This window comes from Gadus chalcogrammus, chromosome 17, assembly GCF_026213295.1.
Source record: "Gadus chalcogrammus isolate NIFS_2021 chromosome 17, NIFS_Gcha_1.0, whole genome shotgun sequence".
Lineage (NCBI taxonomy): Eukaryota > Metazoa > Chordata > Actinopteri > Gadiformes > Gadidae > Gadus > Gadus chalcogrammus.
In genome coordinates this window covers 13457030-13474164 of record NC_079428.1, presented here as the reverse complement: position 1 = coordinate 13474164, position 17135 = coordinate 13457030, and the positions used below count along the sequence as shown (strand labels likewise).

Here is a 17135-nt window from a genome sequence, read left to right as displayed (position 1 = left end):
TCGCATTCAAAACAAATAGACATTGGGACACATGGCTCATTTGCATACGTGCACAGGACTGGTTGGCTCCGGACCGCAAGGCAAATAATGGAACATATCTATCTATCTATCTAGGCATTTCTGTCTATCTATCTATCAACGCGTGTCTAGTTTTAATGTGATGTATTGTGTGTATTATCCAGTCAGACTTGTTCTGTGTGGTATTGTAGGCTACTGTCCTGTGTGGGACGAACCACCTAAATGGATTCCCGACGATTTGTGTCGTTTGGTATTAATAAAGACTTGACTATCTATCTATCTAGCTACTTAATTTAAAATTATTCACCTCAGGCTCCGTGAATAGTGGGGAATAGAGGGATAAAAGACAAGAGATATATCCCTTGTCATTTATCCCTCGACTTGTCGATTAGTTTGTTTATGTGACGATTTCAAATACTTTTTTGGTTTTGTTTAAAGCATGCTACACGCGATTGGTTGGTTAGATTGGTGGCATGTAGAGCAAATTATAATGATTCCCGCTTAAATACGAACGTTCTAGATGTAGCCTATAAATACTCCCGCTTATCATCACTTGATATCCAAACCACTATGGCGTTTCGATCTCTGAACTGAAAAAGGGTGGGTTCGTACAACACCGGGTGCCCAGTTACAGCCGCGATTAATACTTCAGCCGGCATTTTGTTCAGTGAGTGAATAAAGGTAGGTAGGAACCAAAGTGCCTGCCGATGTTCCCTGGGATCCACGCAAGCGAAGAGCGTCTACATTCCGATTGGCTGTCAGTGTTTGGTCGCTGAAGCGAATCATAAAGTTAAAAAGTTTTCAACTTCTTTTTGACGCTCTGGTCGCTCAACTTTGGCCGCTGGTAGCGTTGGTCGCTTTGGTCGCTCTGGTCGCTCTTGCCCATAGAAAGTGAATGACTTCCGGCGATTTGGTCGCTCAATTCGCTTCTGGTGTGGACGGACACACACGAGCGGCTTCTCCGCCCCGCACATGGGACGCTTTTTGGTAGGACGGTGACGTTAAGAGCAACAAAAATGCTATATCTTCAAGCCAGGTAATAGTGAGAGCTTTTTCAATTTTGGTTGAGTTGAGATTTATGGTTGAGACTGTTGAGTCAAGATGTTAAAGAGAAAAGAGAAATTCATTTCTTTTATTTTTGTTAAAGTTAAAGTTGAAATATGTATTTGGGGACGCTCATGTCTTTATCAAAAGAAGATGAGGAAACGGTTTGATAATGTCTTGTAGCAGCGTGGGTTCATGGGTGTTGTTGTCTTCACAACTATTGATCTGAGACGACTCAGCAGCCAACATGTTCACGGACGATGTAACTTATGTCATTTGGTGAAAAACGAGTTTGATCCTTTGTGGTATGGTCGTCTCGGGCTAGGTATGACTCGGAGAGTGGTAAATATTCAACAAGTGGTTTATTACAACAAAGACATGGTAAAGAAGCTTATGTTCTGGAGGTGGTTCATGAAGCATCTCTCGAACACTCCTTAACCCGTCTACAAACTCATAAAACCTTATATGGTGTGTCCATTATGTGGAGAAGAAACCATTCATGAATGTTAGCTTGAAACATGTCATCCCTTGTTGGTAAGGGCCAGATCCACCTGGCGTTCGTAGAAGAGGATGGATGCAAATTGTTTTCACAATTTCGTTATTGTAGGTGAGCTAGCCGTCTCGAGTGACGCCTGCCCCCACCAGAAGTCTTTCACTTAGAAAATGACCTATGAGGAAGAAAGGGCACGTGGACTTTATATATATATATATATATATATATATATATATATATATATATATATATATATATATATATATATATATTGGTCTGTAACCGCAATAAGCATGAATCTCAGTCCAGTTAATGAATGCTAGGCAGTCTGCATCCACTCTGATCTGGAAGCTTGAAGCTTGAAGCTTTACTCTACAAATTACTTCAATGTTCTTCTTACCATCGTCAGTTCCTGATCCGATATGGCTGATGACACTCACCAGCTTGTACCGGAATGCCTCCTGAAAATAAGGAAAATATAGACAACGTTCTAGCTTACATATTTCTGAATTGAGTATAAAGATGCAGTATAAAAGTTACATGAACACGAATGACAAGCACAATAAATGTTAAATGTAATCTATGTAGATATTTACCTGTGTGGCAGGCAGGAGACCGGAAATAAAGGGGCTCAAGGACTTTTGTTGGAGGTCATTGAAGAGGTTAAGGCTCAACAGGCTCTGCAGGACAGCGTTTCTTATACCATGTCTTCGACAAGTTGGGGAAACTGAGATACAAACACAAGATGCCGGAAGGAATCTTTCGTCATTCAAGATTGATGTTCCTTATTAATCCTCGACAGGAAATTTGGGTGTCACAGCATATTACAGTAAACTGTATGAACCATTTTCAAGTTGCAGGGGTTTATTTGCAGGGGTTGAAACTGGCCCTGCCAGCAATATGTTTGGCCTATTATGAAGTCTGTCGGTCTGTCTGTCTGTGTACTCTGAGCTCTCAGAAGATGGCTGCATTGAAAGACGAAAATGACCCGGCCATTGACACTTTAAAAATGGCTTATGTCATGCCACCAGGTGTGGGTGTTATTAGCTGGTACAAGCCGTTTGGAACAGGGAAGGAATTCTTTCCATAATGACATGGAAATAATTGCCATTTCCATAGTGACATCACAAGTGGGTGTGTCCACCTAGATGTACACTGGATAGATCAGTCTACCAGCCTACCCCTTGTGACTGTAGCAAATGTTGCTGATCTATACTTTATATATCTAGGTGGGCGCGCCCACTTGTGTTACTATGAAAAACCTTCCTTCCCTGTGCCAAAAGGCTTGCACCAGCTAATCACACCCACACCTGGGGGCATGACATGAGCTCTTTAAAGACTCAAGTGGAAACTCAGAATCCCGTTGGTCTGTCTATCTGTCTACTCTTAGCACTCCCAGGTAAAAAGCCGAAATATTCAATTAACTCGAGGAGAAAATGTCCGACCTAGCAGCTTCTCTCAGAGGGGAGATGGCTGTATTGAATGCCGAAAATTACCTGGCCATTAAAGGTCCCATGGCATGCTACTTTATGGATAATAATAATAATAATAATAATAATAAATAATAAAAAAATGATTTTATATTGCGCCTTTCAGGATACTCAAGGTCGCTTCACAAGAGTGGGAGGTGAGGGTGTATGTGTTGGCAAGTGAGTGAGAGTGCAAAATAAGCAAGGCGCTGGGTGGGGTCATGAGTTAGAGGCCCTAGGCCTCAGAGAAAAGGTGTGCTTTTGTGTACTTTTTGAGTCCCACAATGAGCTTTCAACAAACATGCTGTTTTTTAGAGGCGGGACAAAGTGGAGGGTGGGGGTGTGGCCCTGAGCAGCTTGCGGCCACTGTATCATGCGCTCGTGTTTACATTGGATGTATCGCAATGGCGAGGGGCACACAGCTTTTGGCCGTGTTCTGTAAATATTCTAGGCCACTCCGGCAGGGGTCCTAGAGCTCTATATCTAAATAATATATTATAAATAGATATCTATATCATATTAATATATATTATCACGGCAAAAAGCTGTGTGCGCCTCAAGACGATATTATGAATCTCAAACGACTGCGTCGGGTTCTCCGACGTCTCTGGTTCTTCCACTTTCACATCACTCTGAGGTAGACTGAACCGCGACAAGGAGGAGAAAGGGATTGTTGCCCGCGATTGATGTCAGCGATTGTCCCCCGCCGGAGCCCTGCTGCCGAGGCGGTCGGTGGTGCCTCGGCAGCGGGCAAGCGGGCAGTGGGCAAGCGGGGGGCGGGGTTCCGGTGGGAGACAATTGCGGGCAACAATCTCTTTCTCCTCAACGTCGCGGTTCATGTACTTCAGGGGTCAAAGTCAAAGTTCCTTTCCCCCAGTTCCTTCTCAACCATGGCTGAGATAACCCCTTACTACGAGTCTCGTTGTAGAAATACCGAGACGCCAGCGAACCCGACGTCTTATGCGCCACAACACCAACAGCAGAACAGTTATCCAAATAACAAAGAAGTGTACAACAGTCTTAGCTCATTGTCTCATTGGCGGGCCAAATTCTCTAGGTGGGCAAAGCAGAGAAGGGGAGGTAACCGGGCCCCTTATGACGACATATGGGGCCGAAATCTAACACTTCTAACACTTCTAACACATCTAACACAAAAGGGCTCATGTCATGCCACCAGGTGTGGGTGTGATTAGCTGGTACAGGCCGTTTGGAACAGGGAAGGAATGATTTCCATAGTGCTTATCATGCCCAAACTTCCCTCTGCCAAACGGGTTATACCAGCTAATCAGACCCACACTAATGGCAGGACATGAGCCCTTGAAAGACTCAAGTGGAAACTCAGAATTCCACACTGAAGGAGATAGCTGCGTTCGCTTCCGAAACCGTGGTGTAGTCGCAAAACAAAGTTGAGCGCCTCTCTAACCAAGTGGAACAACTGTCTGATAAATGTGTGGATTAAGAGGGACGATCTAAGAGACAGAACATACTGCCGGGGTGCGAAAGGGAAAAGAAAGTGAGAAAACTACGAGGGATGCTGCGCAGCTGCTCAAAAAAGCCCTGCCTGGACTTAACCGAGACCCGCGGTGACAGAACGAGCCCATAGAGCCCGAAAGACACATCAGAATGACGGGTTACACTACTGTCACAGCCATGAGGAAATCATATGGACAGCTACTGGCAATAGCCTACTAAGAATCTGAAATGTGGAGATCCAAATCTAAGGGGATGTGTTGCCACAGTTACCTTGAAAAAGTAATCAGATTACTGATTAGTTCAAGTTCAAGTTCAAGTGTACTTTATTATAAAAAATCTATGTAATAGGGTTAGCACAGAAGTTTGAAATTGCGTTTGGCCAGTCTCCAATGTGTAGTTAAAAAACATTTAAATAAGACATTGACAATAATCTCACACACACACACACACACACACACACACACACACACACACACACACCCCTACCAGCCTAAATGGCTGGTAGGGGTGACCTGATGATCTTTTCTGCTGTCCTCACCACCCTCTGCAGTGCCTTCTTGTCTGCAGCTAGACAGCTGCCGTGCCAGACAGAGGCGTTCCTGGTCAGGATGCTCTCAATAGCACCTCTGAAGAAGGTGGTGAGGGCAGAAGTGGGGAGGTCAGCTCTTCTCATCCTTCTCAGGAAGTGGAGTCGTGTCTGTGCCTTCTTGACCAGCGCGGTGGTGTTGGTAGTCCATGAGAGGTCATTCGTGATGTGCACTCCCAGGAACTTTGTGCTTTTCACAGACTCTACTGCACTGCCGTTGATGATGAGTGGGATGTGTGTTAGTTGTTTCTTCCTGAAGTCTACAGTAATTTAGTTTTTTTTGTTGACGTTGAGAAGCAGATTGTTCCTCTCACACCAGTTGATGAGTAGCTGTACCTCCTCTCTGTATGCTGAGTCATCATTGTCTTTGATGAGGCCCACCACCGTTGTGTCATCTGCAAATTTGATGATGTGATTCGTTTCAAATTTGGCACAGCAGTCGTGGGTCATCAGCGTGAACAGCAGGGGGGATAGCACACATCCTTGTGGCACCCCCGTGTTTATGATGGTGGTCGCTGAGGAGTTGTTTCCGACTCTGACTGTCTGCGGTCTGTTTGTAAGAAAGTCCAGCAGCCAGTTGCACAGTGAAGTGCTGATGCCTATTGTACTCAGCTTGTCCACCAGATGTTGGGGGATGACGGTGTTGAACGCAGAGCTGAAGTCTATGAACAGCATCCGCGCGTGACTGTTTTTGTTCTCCAGATGAGCCAGGCAGAGGTGGAGTGCTGTTGCTATGGCGTCATCAGTGGAGCGCTTGGGGCGGTAGGCAAATTGGTATGGATCCAGAGTAGTGGGGAGGGTGGATGTTAGGTGGGCCTTTACCAGTCTCTCAAAGCAATTACTAGTTACTCCTTAAAATAGTAAGTTACTTACTGATTGCTTGATTTTAAAAGTAACTATGTTAGATTACTTTAATAGTTACGTTTAGCTGCGAAAACACCCCCTGCCGCCTCAAAATAAAAAATTACAACCGGTTTTGCCGGTAACGCACAGTGTCTTTGATGAGTAACTTTAATCTGATTACTGGTTTGGAAATAGTAACGCGTTAGATTACTCGTAACTGAAAAAAGTGGTCCGAGGCCAGTAACGCGTTACTAATTAACGCGTTACTGGCATCACTGGTGTGGTGTTTGTGTGTGTGTGGAATCCGTACCTGATCAGGTGGCCTGAAGGAACCAAGCTCAAGGACTTGTGTTGGAGGTCACGGACCATGAAGAGGTTAAAGGCCGATTTAGGGTCGTTTTAGACGCAGAGACGTAAGCACGTAATTTACACAAGGGACTTGTTTTAGACAAGTTTTGATTTACGGTTCCTTTAAGGTTCCTTAAGGATTGCGCGTGTTGCAAGGGGATTCTCCGCCAGAACAGTAGGAATTTTAGTCAGGAATTTTGGGCGACGCACTTAAGCACGTAAGGGGGGATATTTTACCGCGCAAGGGGGGGTTATGTATCTTACGTGCTTACGCGTTACGTCTAAAACAGAGCATATATCGGCCTTTACGTGCTTAAGTGCGTCGCCCAAAATTCCTGACTATGCGACTAAAACACTACGGCCCTACGCAGCTCGCAAAGACTGTGATTGGCCAGCTAACCACATCCTTTCAGGAGTCTCCCTCAACTGTCTTCGACTCAACCTTAACATCGTTCAGAGTGTGGAAAAAGACCGCTAACCTAAACTTAGCTACTGCAACTCTCGTCGAAAATACTGGAAGTGCATAAATATAAACAAGCCAGCGATTTCCACTTCCACGCCCACAGATTCGTTCGTTGCTCCCCCTACTGTTCTGGCGGAGAATCCCCTTGCAACACGCGCAATCCTTAAGGAACCTTAAAGGAACCGTAAATCAAAACTTGTCTTAAACAAGTCCCTTGTGTAAATTACGTGCTTACGTCTCTGCGTCTAAAACGACACTAAATCGGCCTTCAGGGGGGATATTTTACCGCGCAAGGGGGAGTTATGTATCTTACGTGCTTACGCGTTACGTCTAAAACAGAGCATATATCGGCCTTAAGGCTCAACAGGCTCTGCAGGACCGCGTTCATGTAGCATGTCTTCGACAGGTTGGGGAACCTGAGACACAAAGCAATCTTTCGTCATTCAAGATTGATGTTCCTTATTAATCCTCAACAAGAATTGTGTGTGTCCCAGCATATTACGGCAAACTGTATGAACCGTTTTTAAGTTGCAGGGGTTTATTTGTACTGCGGTCAAGCCAGCCGACTCATCAAGATCGGCGGTCAAGCCAGCCGACTCAGTTTTTTGCCGTACCTGTATATACTAGCCATTACGGTAACAGCGTCTCAGAACTAGTTTCAAATAAAAGCATTCGTCGGGTACATACAAAAAGCAAATACTATCAAAGGAAGTGTACGGCCGTTGTGGTATTTAATTTCAAAATAAAAGCCCACCAAACATTCCAATATGAGACATATCACATATGATTTTGGATACGATTTAAAAGAAAATGCCCTGTTATTCCAGGCTCACTGCAGGGCGATAGTTCAAGACCCCACAGGGTTCACCCAAGATTTTTCAGGACATTCTGATGCGTAGTTTCAAAATAAAATCCCACCAAATATGAGACATATTACAGATGATTTTGGATTCAATTTAAAAGAAAATGCCCTGTTATTTCAGGCTCATTTCACTTTTCTTTTAAATTGAATCCAAAATCAAATGTAATATGTCTCATATTGGAAACTTTGGTTGGCTTTTATTTTGAAACTCCACATCAGAATGTTCTGAAACTTCTTGTGTGACCCCATGGGGTCTTGAACTATAATGACTTCACGTCTGAGTGTAGGCTACAAACGCGATTAACTATGGTCAGGGATGTTCGTAACTGTCTAGACAAGGTCCAATAAACAGTGAACTTCATCACAGCCTCAGCGAAGCGCCTATGCCCAGCCAACCCGAAACTAGCCCACCCTATCGTTTCGTCCTTTACACAAGCAATGAGAGGATCGATGCTGTGCACACCAATGAACAGGCTCAAACGTGCTAGTGAAATCGAACGCAACCTTCCTGTAGGAATCTCTTACCTCTGATTGGTTAGTGGGCGTCTCCTGTTTGACAAAACCAAAAATGCAGCACGAGCGCACCTAACATAGTTTCTGCTGTTTTGTCTGTCAAAGACTTTTAATAGGTTCATGGTCAAAGAGGCTAGCTAGTCTTTATCAGAAAATATACGATTTCCAGCTGTGTTATAACATGACCAGGTTAGGGTTAGGGCTGGCAGTAGGCTCAGCTGAGGGCGTTTTCATTGCCATAACAACGTGAGATAATCAACAAGTAGGCCTACAACATGTTCTTGTACTAGGCCTATGAGATTATAAAAATGTTTTATAAAATGTATGTTGATACAATACTCCGATATCATCAAAGCAATATTTTTTTTGAAGTTCACATTTTACTTTCTCTTCACATTTTTAGTAGACCCTATCCGTTTTCCATATACCAGTTTACCTTGAAAACCAATCTCTTTCAGTAACTGTGTAAATACAAAAAACCGGGGGGGATTATGGTAATTTTTAAGCAAAAATTACCCAAAGGAAATGTAATATACCTCAAATTTGTTGTTACAGTTCACATCCATTTGATTATTCCTTCATCCAAACCGTATTTTTTCCTTTCATCACTATAGTTGTTGAGAACTGCATTATTTAGCTCACACTGCCATCTATTGGCTTAGACATACAACAGCATAGTAACTAAGAAAATAAAGGTCACAGAATCTTAAAGAAAAATCTTGGATAATATAATACTGCATTTACAACAGTGTTGTCTATAACTCAGATAAAAAGGTTGAGTTATAAACAATTTATTTCCGGGGTACTGCGAAATTGCGCCAGCTGGACATTCAGTGGAATTGAATGTGTTTCGCGCCGCTTCGACGGAGTCCAGCAGCTCCGGCGCGGGGAGCTCGGCGGCAGTCCGGCAGCTCTCAGCTGCCGGAGTGAAATCCCTTTCTCCTCCATGTCGCGGTTCATGGACTTCAGAGAGTCAAGGCCAAAGTTATTTTCCCCCAATTCTTCTCAACCATGGCCGAGATATCCCCCACTAATAAAGGTCTTAGGCTACTTGTTGTGGAAGTATAGAGACGTCAGACGCAGTCTTTATGATTCATAATATCATCCGAGGCGCACATAGCTTTTGGACGTGATATTAGATATAATATTATATAAATACCCATATTTAATATTATTAGGTTAGGTTAGCCTATATTATACAGATATAGAGCTCCAGGAGTCTGCAAACGGCAACAACCCCTTCTCCTCCATGCTGTGGTTCAGTCTGACAGCTCATTGGTCAATGAGCTGTCAATGAGTCTGTCAGCTCATTTAAAGCTACAGACACCAGAAACAGCGCTGAAGGGACTGAAACAGGGGAATAGCGGTAGTAGCCGAGATTTTTTTCCCCCTAAAAGCTATTTCCAGCAAACAGCTTCAAAAACATGTTTTCTGGAACTCAAATACTATGTTTACATCGTGGGAAAACACCATATGTCTCCTTATCTTATCTGACCTTATTTCCTTCACGTTACCGCTTGCCTTCAGGTTTTATAGCCCCCAGTTTGCCTTTCTCATTTTCCACCTTGGAAACCAATTATCCTCCACTTTGATTCCTAATACTTAACCAAATAATATAATGGTCACTGCCAAGACAACTTCCATTAACCTCCCACTGACTTACCCCATCTGATCAGATACTATTGTAAGATCTAATGCTGTCTCTGTTCCATGAGTTCAGAGACGTGCGGTGAGGTTCGTGGCTGGTGAGGCACTGACTTTTTCAGAGTCAGATTTAAAAATATATGAACGCAATTGTGATATAGTACAGATCTTTAACAGTAGAGGGCGCCACTGTTCTATGTATGGTGAGTTAGTGCAGTCACAATGTTTATAGTCGGAACAGAAGATGCCGTTGACAGGGCTGTACAGTGCGACAGTTTTGATAGAATTTGCTATTAAAATGTATTACGTGCAAAGATAAATCCAAGTCTACTCGCACTTGTGCGACAGGTTGCTAATGAGGAAATAGGCCTACTTTATTTTTCATTTTATTTTATTTTTTGAGCGATGCACAACATTGCTTAGAGGAGCTCAAAATGTACACTCGCCCAATCGGGTAGTCTTTACCCGAATTTGGCGATTGAAAGATTTGTGCTCAGGAAGCTTTTTCTATCGTCTAATAACCTCGTGTCACAAACTGATGTAGTGCACTTGACACTGCGTAAAAGACGGAAGCATCCTGTACCCTGTGGGCTCACGCATACGCCCCCTCCAGTGTGGCAGAGGAAGGCTACTGGCTGCCTCATTTCATGCTTTCAAAGCACGGTTTTATGTCTGATCAGCATATTTAGTCTTCCTGAAAGACTAAATATTGTGTACACATACAAAAAATGTCAAATACATTAACTTTTTTTTTTCTGTACAGGTATTCCAGGGCCAACTCCTTGTTGTTTCACCATATCTTTTCAGGCATTAACTTGTTTAATTGCTTCCGCATATGTAACCTTTTCCTCCACTTTAATTCTTTGAACCTCTGCTGCGGGTTCATGAGCCTAACACCCTTTATAGGTAGCCCTATGCTCACCTCCAAAATCACCACAGTTAACCCGGGCACCTTCCTTACATTTATCGTATTCATGATCCTCCCCTTCACATTTGCCACATCTTGCTTTCCCTCTACATATTGCTGCTTAACGCCCAAATTTGTGACATTTAAAGCATCGAAGTGGTGGGATGTATTGTGGCAACCCGGCACGGTGAGCGAACCGCCACCTCAAACAGCACACGATTCTCTTAATTTCTTAAGCCAAAGGCACTTTTAATACAAAACAAGGATCTCTTGTTTAAAAGAACATAGAAACACAGGTTTTCCTCACACCCAAGCCAAGAGAGCCCTGAATGCACATTTTAGCAGGCTATTTAAGGTCTGCTCTCCCTCTGGCCCTCAGGTGCTCTGCATCAAGTTGATTGGCAAGGGCCGGGTTGCCTCACTCCTCCACCCTTTGATGAAGCCTCGGGAGGCCTCTCGGAGGAGCGGCGGTCCTGCGGGTAGCGTGGCGGCTTCTGCTGCCAGCGTGGCTCGTTTTGCGGCGTCGTCTCTGGCGGCCTCGACTCACGCGGCCTCGTCTCTGGCGGCCTCGACTCACGCAGCCTGGTCTCTGGCGGCCTCGACTCACGCAGCCTGGTCTCTGCTGGCCTCGACTCACGCAGCCTGGTCTCTGGCGGCCTCGACTCACGCAGCCTGGTCTCTGGTGGCCTCGACTCACGCAGCCTCGTCTCTGGTGGCCTCGACTCACGCAGCCTCGTCTCTGGCGGCCTCGACTCACGCAGCCTCGTCTCTGGCGGCCTCGACTCACGCAGCCTGGTCTCTGGCGGCCTCGACTCACGCAGCCTGGTCTCTGGTGGCCTCGACTCACGCAGCCTCGTCTCTGGCGGCCTCGACTCACGCAGCCTCGTCTCTGGCGGCCTCGACTCACGCAGCCTCTTCTCTGGCGGCCTCGACTCAAGCAGCCAGGTCTCTGGCGGCCTCGACTCACGCAGCCTCGTCTCTGGTGGCCTCGACTCACGCAGCCTCTTCTCTGGCGGCCTCGTCTCTCGTGTCCTCGTTTCTGGCTGCGTCTTCGATCACTCCCAATGATTGTCCGTAGCACGGTCGAGTTGCCCGCATTCTCCACCAAATGTGGCAACCCGGCACGGAGAGCGAACCACCACCTGAAACAGCACATAATTCTCTTAAGTTCTTGAGCCACAAAGGCACTTCTAATAATACAAAACAAGGACCACAGCCTGGTTCCGCTTGGTGGAACCACCACAGTCACAACGGCTGGTCTCTCCTAACACCCAAGCCAAGAGAGCCCTGAATGCACCTTGGAGCAGGCTATTTAGGCCCCGTTTACACGAAGGGAAAACGCAGATATTTTCGCACGGTTTGGCCTCTCATTTACACGAAAACGCAGTTTTTGGCACCGAAAACGATCAAAGTGGAGATTTCTGAAAACGCCGGTTACGTGTTGTCGTGTCAACGGGTAGAAACTGGGTTTTAGGTTCTGAAACGTCACATTATGCGCCAGGAAATGCTTAACGTCATATGAGCGCCCTATGTTTACAGTTTGTTACAGGAAGACGCTCGTGTTATTAGTTGTTGTTGATTCTGAGGATTCTGATTGGCTTGCATGGCTTTATCCTTCTCCCTACACTGCCGCCCATAGGTTTGGCATAGTTATAATGTCGCTCGACGGCATATTTATGCGTTTTGATGTAAACGACAACTTTTTTGAAAACGATGTTGTGTGCACAATGTTATTTTTGAAAACGGAGGGGGGGAAATATTTGTTTCTATAAATACCCTGCTACGTATAAACGTGGCCTTAAGGTCTGCTTTCCCACTGGCCCTCAGGTGCTATGCATCAAGTTGATTGGCAAAGGCTGGGTTGCCACAGTATGCACGCACTTGGTAGCTCATAAAGCCTACTCTAATTCTTGTTGGTAGTATTTCCTCTCTCATGGACAGTAATATGGATAAACTCTCTTTCTTAACACCATCTTTGCTGTACATCAACCTCTTTATCCTTTCCACCCTAGGTCCTGTTACATTTCTCATAATATCATCTGTAGTCAGTTCAGTTGAGACCCCTTTCACTACTTGTGCGAGTCTTTTCCTCTCCCACAAAACACACGTCACTTTATTCCCCTCCAAAGTTGTCATTTTAACCAAAATATCTTGCTGTCTGTAATCAACACATGAATAATTAAACTTCCATCTTTTAGTGGTTTAACTGATACAGTTCCTACAGCGTCATGCAACGCTTTAGACAGCTTCAGTGGGTTAAAGGAACATGGAGAATCAAACTGAAGTTTTACCATCAGTTCTTCCTGTCGTCTTACGTTTACGCTACCACGACTTTCTTCACCCGAACCCAAAAAATCATCATTCGAATTACTGTTACTCTTTTTATCTTTTTACCTCTCCTAGGTAGTACATTCTCCCATTTTTCATGGTTTGTATCTCCACCTCCTCCACCTCCTCCTCCTCCACCACCTCCTCCTCCTCCTCCTCCTCCTCAATCCTCCTCCTCAATCCCTTCTACTATGTCACTTCCTGCCATTGCCGTCCGGTTGATCGACCCCGCCTTCCGCCCCCGACAGCGGATCCTGCCTGCGCCCTACCTGTCTCCTATCTGCTCCTTTCTGTAAATAAAAGACATTACCAACTATCTGCCTGCCTATGTGTGCTGCATTTGGGTCCTCTCCCGATCCATTACAATAACGTTGGGTATAAATGTCACGCCCCCCTCTATCTGCTTCATCAATCTGCTGAGCAGTGGCCTCGTAGTTGTATCCAACTACTATCCAAGGATGGATAACGGCTATATGCCATATAGGGCCCAGAAATACGGGTTATGTTAGTCATTCTTGGTATCTGAAAGGGACCTCTCAATCAAATAGCATTGGGTTTGATGTATCATACGTCTTAATAGGGCCCCTGAACCACAGGTTATACATGTTATTCATCCCTAATATCGAAAAAGGCCCCCTAAATCAGTAAGCGTAGGATAGGATATGTCAATCAAATAACGTGGGGTATTAAGTGTCAGGCCCCCCTCTATCTGCTTCATCAGTCTGCTGTGCAGTAGCCGCTGTTTCCGACGATGCAGCGCGAACATACAGGACAGATGTATGGGCCTCTGATGTAGGGCCCCATAATCATGTAACACCATGGGTCGTTATGGATTGTGGCCTGCAATCTTTGTTTCCGAATGTGTATGTTGCTCTACGGCTATTCCTCACACTGCTCTCACTCACATTCCCACTCCTGGGTCGGATTAATAAAAAATTAAGGACGAAGATGAAACAAGAACGCCTCTCCTCGCTTTCTCTCATGGCTATTGAGGGTGAGCTGACCAAGTCGTTGGACTTTTAATGATATTGTGAATGAGTTTGCGCAGCGCAAAGCCAGAGGGAGGGTTTTTAATGAGGTAGGCTAATGGGATTTCGTGATTTCTTGGCTGACATGCGCCAGACTGAATTGATGTTGCTGAACTGATACATATTGCAGAGTTTACCGCCGGCCACCAGGGGATAGTATTTGATCAAAGACCGCTGACCGGCTCAGTTAGGAGTCGGCCTTATTGTGTTTGCCAGCATTACGTTCCTGTTACAGAGGTTGGATATAAAGCTGTTAGTTAACATAATTAATATAAGTCCATTATCATTCTTTATTACTATAATGGTTGTTGTCAAGGTTGGTTAAGTTCCTGATTACATATATATGTTAGACATGTGCATTTAGGAATTACTGGTTGTAGCTTACGTTGTTATATTGTGTATTGCTGCAGGGCTTCTTCAGCTTTGTCATTAATTAAGTCATTTGACATCGAGGAGTGTATTTCTTCACATGTCACATAGATCGTCCAATGCATTTCGGTCCTCTCCCGATCCATTACAATAACGTTGGGTATAAATGTCACGCCCCCCTCTATCTGCTTCATCAATCTGCTGAGCAGTGGCCTCGTAGTTGTATCCAACTACTATCCAAGGATGGATAACGGCTATATGCCATATAGGGCCCAGAAATACGGGTTATGTTAGTCATTCTTGGTATCTGAAAGGGACCTCTCAATCAAATAGCATTGGGTTTGATGTATCATACGTCTTAATAGGGCCCCTGAACCACAGGTTATACATGTTATTCATCCCTAATATCGAAAAAGGCCCCCTAAATCAGTAAGCGTAGGATAGGATATGTCAATCAAATAACGTGGGGTATTAAGTGTCAGGCCCCCCTCTATCTGCTTCATCAGTCTGCTGTGCAGTAGCCGCTGTTTCCGACGATGCAGCGCGAACATACAGGACAGATGTATGGGCCTCTGATGTAGGGCCCCATAATCATGTAACACCATGGGTCGTTATGGATTGTTGCCTGCAATCTTTGTTTCCGAATGTGTATGTTGCTCTACGGCTATTCCTCACACTGCTCTCACTCACATTCCCGCTCCTGGGTCGGATTAATAAAAAATTAAGGACGAAGATGAAACAAGAACGCCTCTCCTCGCTTTCTCTCATGGCTATTGAGGGTGAGCTGACCAAGTCGTTGGACTTTTAATGATAGTGTGAATGAGTTTGCGCAGCGCAAAGCCAGAGGGAGGGTTTTTAATGAGGTAGGCTAATGGGATTTCGTGATTTCTTGGCTGACATGCGCCAGACTGAATTGATGTTGCTGAACTGATACATATTGCAGAGTTTACCGCCGGCCACCAGGGGATAGTATTTGATCAAAGACCGCTGACCGGCTCAGTTAGGAGTCGGCCTTATTGTGTTTGCCAGCATTACGTTCCTGTTACAGAGGTTGGATATAAAGCTGTTAGTTAACATAATTAATATAAGGCCATTATCATTCTTTATAATGGTTGTTGTCAAGGTTGGTTAAGTTCCTGATTACATATATATGTTAGACATGTGCATTTAGGAATTACTGGTTGTAGCTTACGTTGTTATATTGTGTATTGCTGCAGGGCTTCTTCAGCTTTGTCATTAATTAAGTCATTTGACATCGAGGAGTGTATTTCTTCACATGTCACATAGATCGTCCAATGCATTTCGATGGAGTCTGTTCATGATATCTTTATCCTGTGTTTTGGATAGAGTTTAATTAATTTCTATGTTCAGGCTGTGCTGCAATATGATGATGTTGGTGTAATTCCTGTGGTGTGTAGGCTTAGGCCTAAAGACAGTTTTTTGCATAGCCTATGATAAAATATCTTTTTAATCGTAACATGTTTTATAGCCTGCTTCTTAAACGTATCTGTTTGTGTGAGTAATTTGTTGAAGGTAATGTTTTCCCCCTTCATAGCGTTGTTTGTTGCCAAATAATTCTCAATCGTCAAAAACCGTTAGGCTGTAAGGTGTGAGCAAGGCTATTCGTTTATAAAACATAGATACATATTGGGCGTTGCTAGACCCCTTTTAGGGCACATGCCCCAGCAAAATCCCACGTTCGAGTTTTTAAAAAGCTCCATATTTGGCAGTGGATTATTTTAGATTGATAATAACGGTAAAATAAAGTTTTTTTTCTAATCCTCAATGTCAAAGCGATTTTCACCAAATTTCAGGATAACCAACAGAATCCACCCTTCCGATGCCAAACCGATTTCAAAGTTTTGAAAAACCCAAAGGGCAGGTTTGATACCAAATGTAAAATCGGATTAGGTTACATGATCTGATCTCAGGTCGGAATCCTTCTTTTGCTAACCCATTTCCAAACTTTTTTGGGCCTCGGCCAATATTCATATATATAGGCCTACTAGGACTGTTCTATCTTTATCCAAAATGTTGGGAGAAAGGATCGCCCCAAAAAGGGACGATAAATGATAACTTAATTTAATTTAAAATTCACGTCAAACGCGCATTTGCGTGACATGAAAGGCCTAGGCCCTATATAAAAAGCAAACAAAAAACGTATGAAACCAGGCAAAGAGCCGTAGGGGCCTGCGGCTGCCTATGCGGATCGGGAGCCGCGGGGATTATCCTCATTACATTTCCGGCATAAAACAATGTCCCAAATACAATTGCTAAACATTCGTTTAAATGCTTTTGATTAGCTTACCTCTTGCTTGGTCCTGGGGTTTTCATGGTTGTCATCGCTTAGACGATAGGCTTTCTACTCCCTTCCTATTTTAAATGGAAAATAAATAAAAGATGGTTGGAAAATCACAATCGTAAGCTATCTATTACGTTTATAGTGTAGCCTAAGCTACTGACTTGCCACTGAATCATTATGTTCATGCAGGTTAATTCGGAATAGCATAACACGGTAAAGAGTGCTCGACAATTGTAGGCCTATACGCGCTCCCAGGTAAGGTGCTCTCCCAACAAACTCTTCAATTTCCCTCATTCATTTACACATAAAAATCTAAATGACACTTAAATGATATGAAATGAAATATAGATCACTTTACATTAGCAGAGTAGGCTAGTGCTCGCAATATAATCGTTGGTTGTTCGCGCAGGTAAGGTTTGCTCTACCAATAAACTTTAAAAAGTCT

General features: G+C 44.2%; 1 protein-coding gene across 1 annotated transcript; it reads right to left on the bottom strand.

Annotated features, from left to right (window-relative positions):
• Positions 1–11081: 11081 nt before the first annotated feature.
• On the bottom strand, positions 11082–16858 carry LOC130370514 (keratin-associated protein 5-4-like). The gene is made up of 2 exons (XM_056576258.1): positions 16697–16858; positions 11082–11805 (listed from the first exon to the last, which is right to left on the bottom strand). The coding sequence occupies exons 1-2, from the start codon at positions 16729–16731 to the stop codon at positions 11082–11084; spliced, it is 759 nt and encodes a 252-aa protein (XP_056432233.1). The 5' UTR covers positions 16732–16858.
• Between the last annotated feature and the right edge of the window lie 277 nt (positions 16859–17135).

Excerpts from the sequence above, each read along its gene's own strand:
- LOC130370514 (XM_056576258.1), bottom strand. The coding sequence starts at position 16,731 with ATGACAACCATGAAAACCCCAGGACCAAGCAAGAG. Across the intron at positions 11,806-16,696 it reads ACCCCAGGACCAAGCAAGAG|GTGGTGGTTCGCTCTCCGTG; the intron begins GTAAGCTAATCA and ends GTGCTGTTTCAG.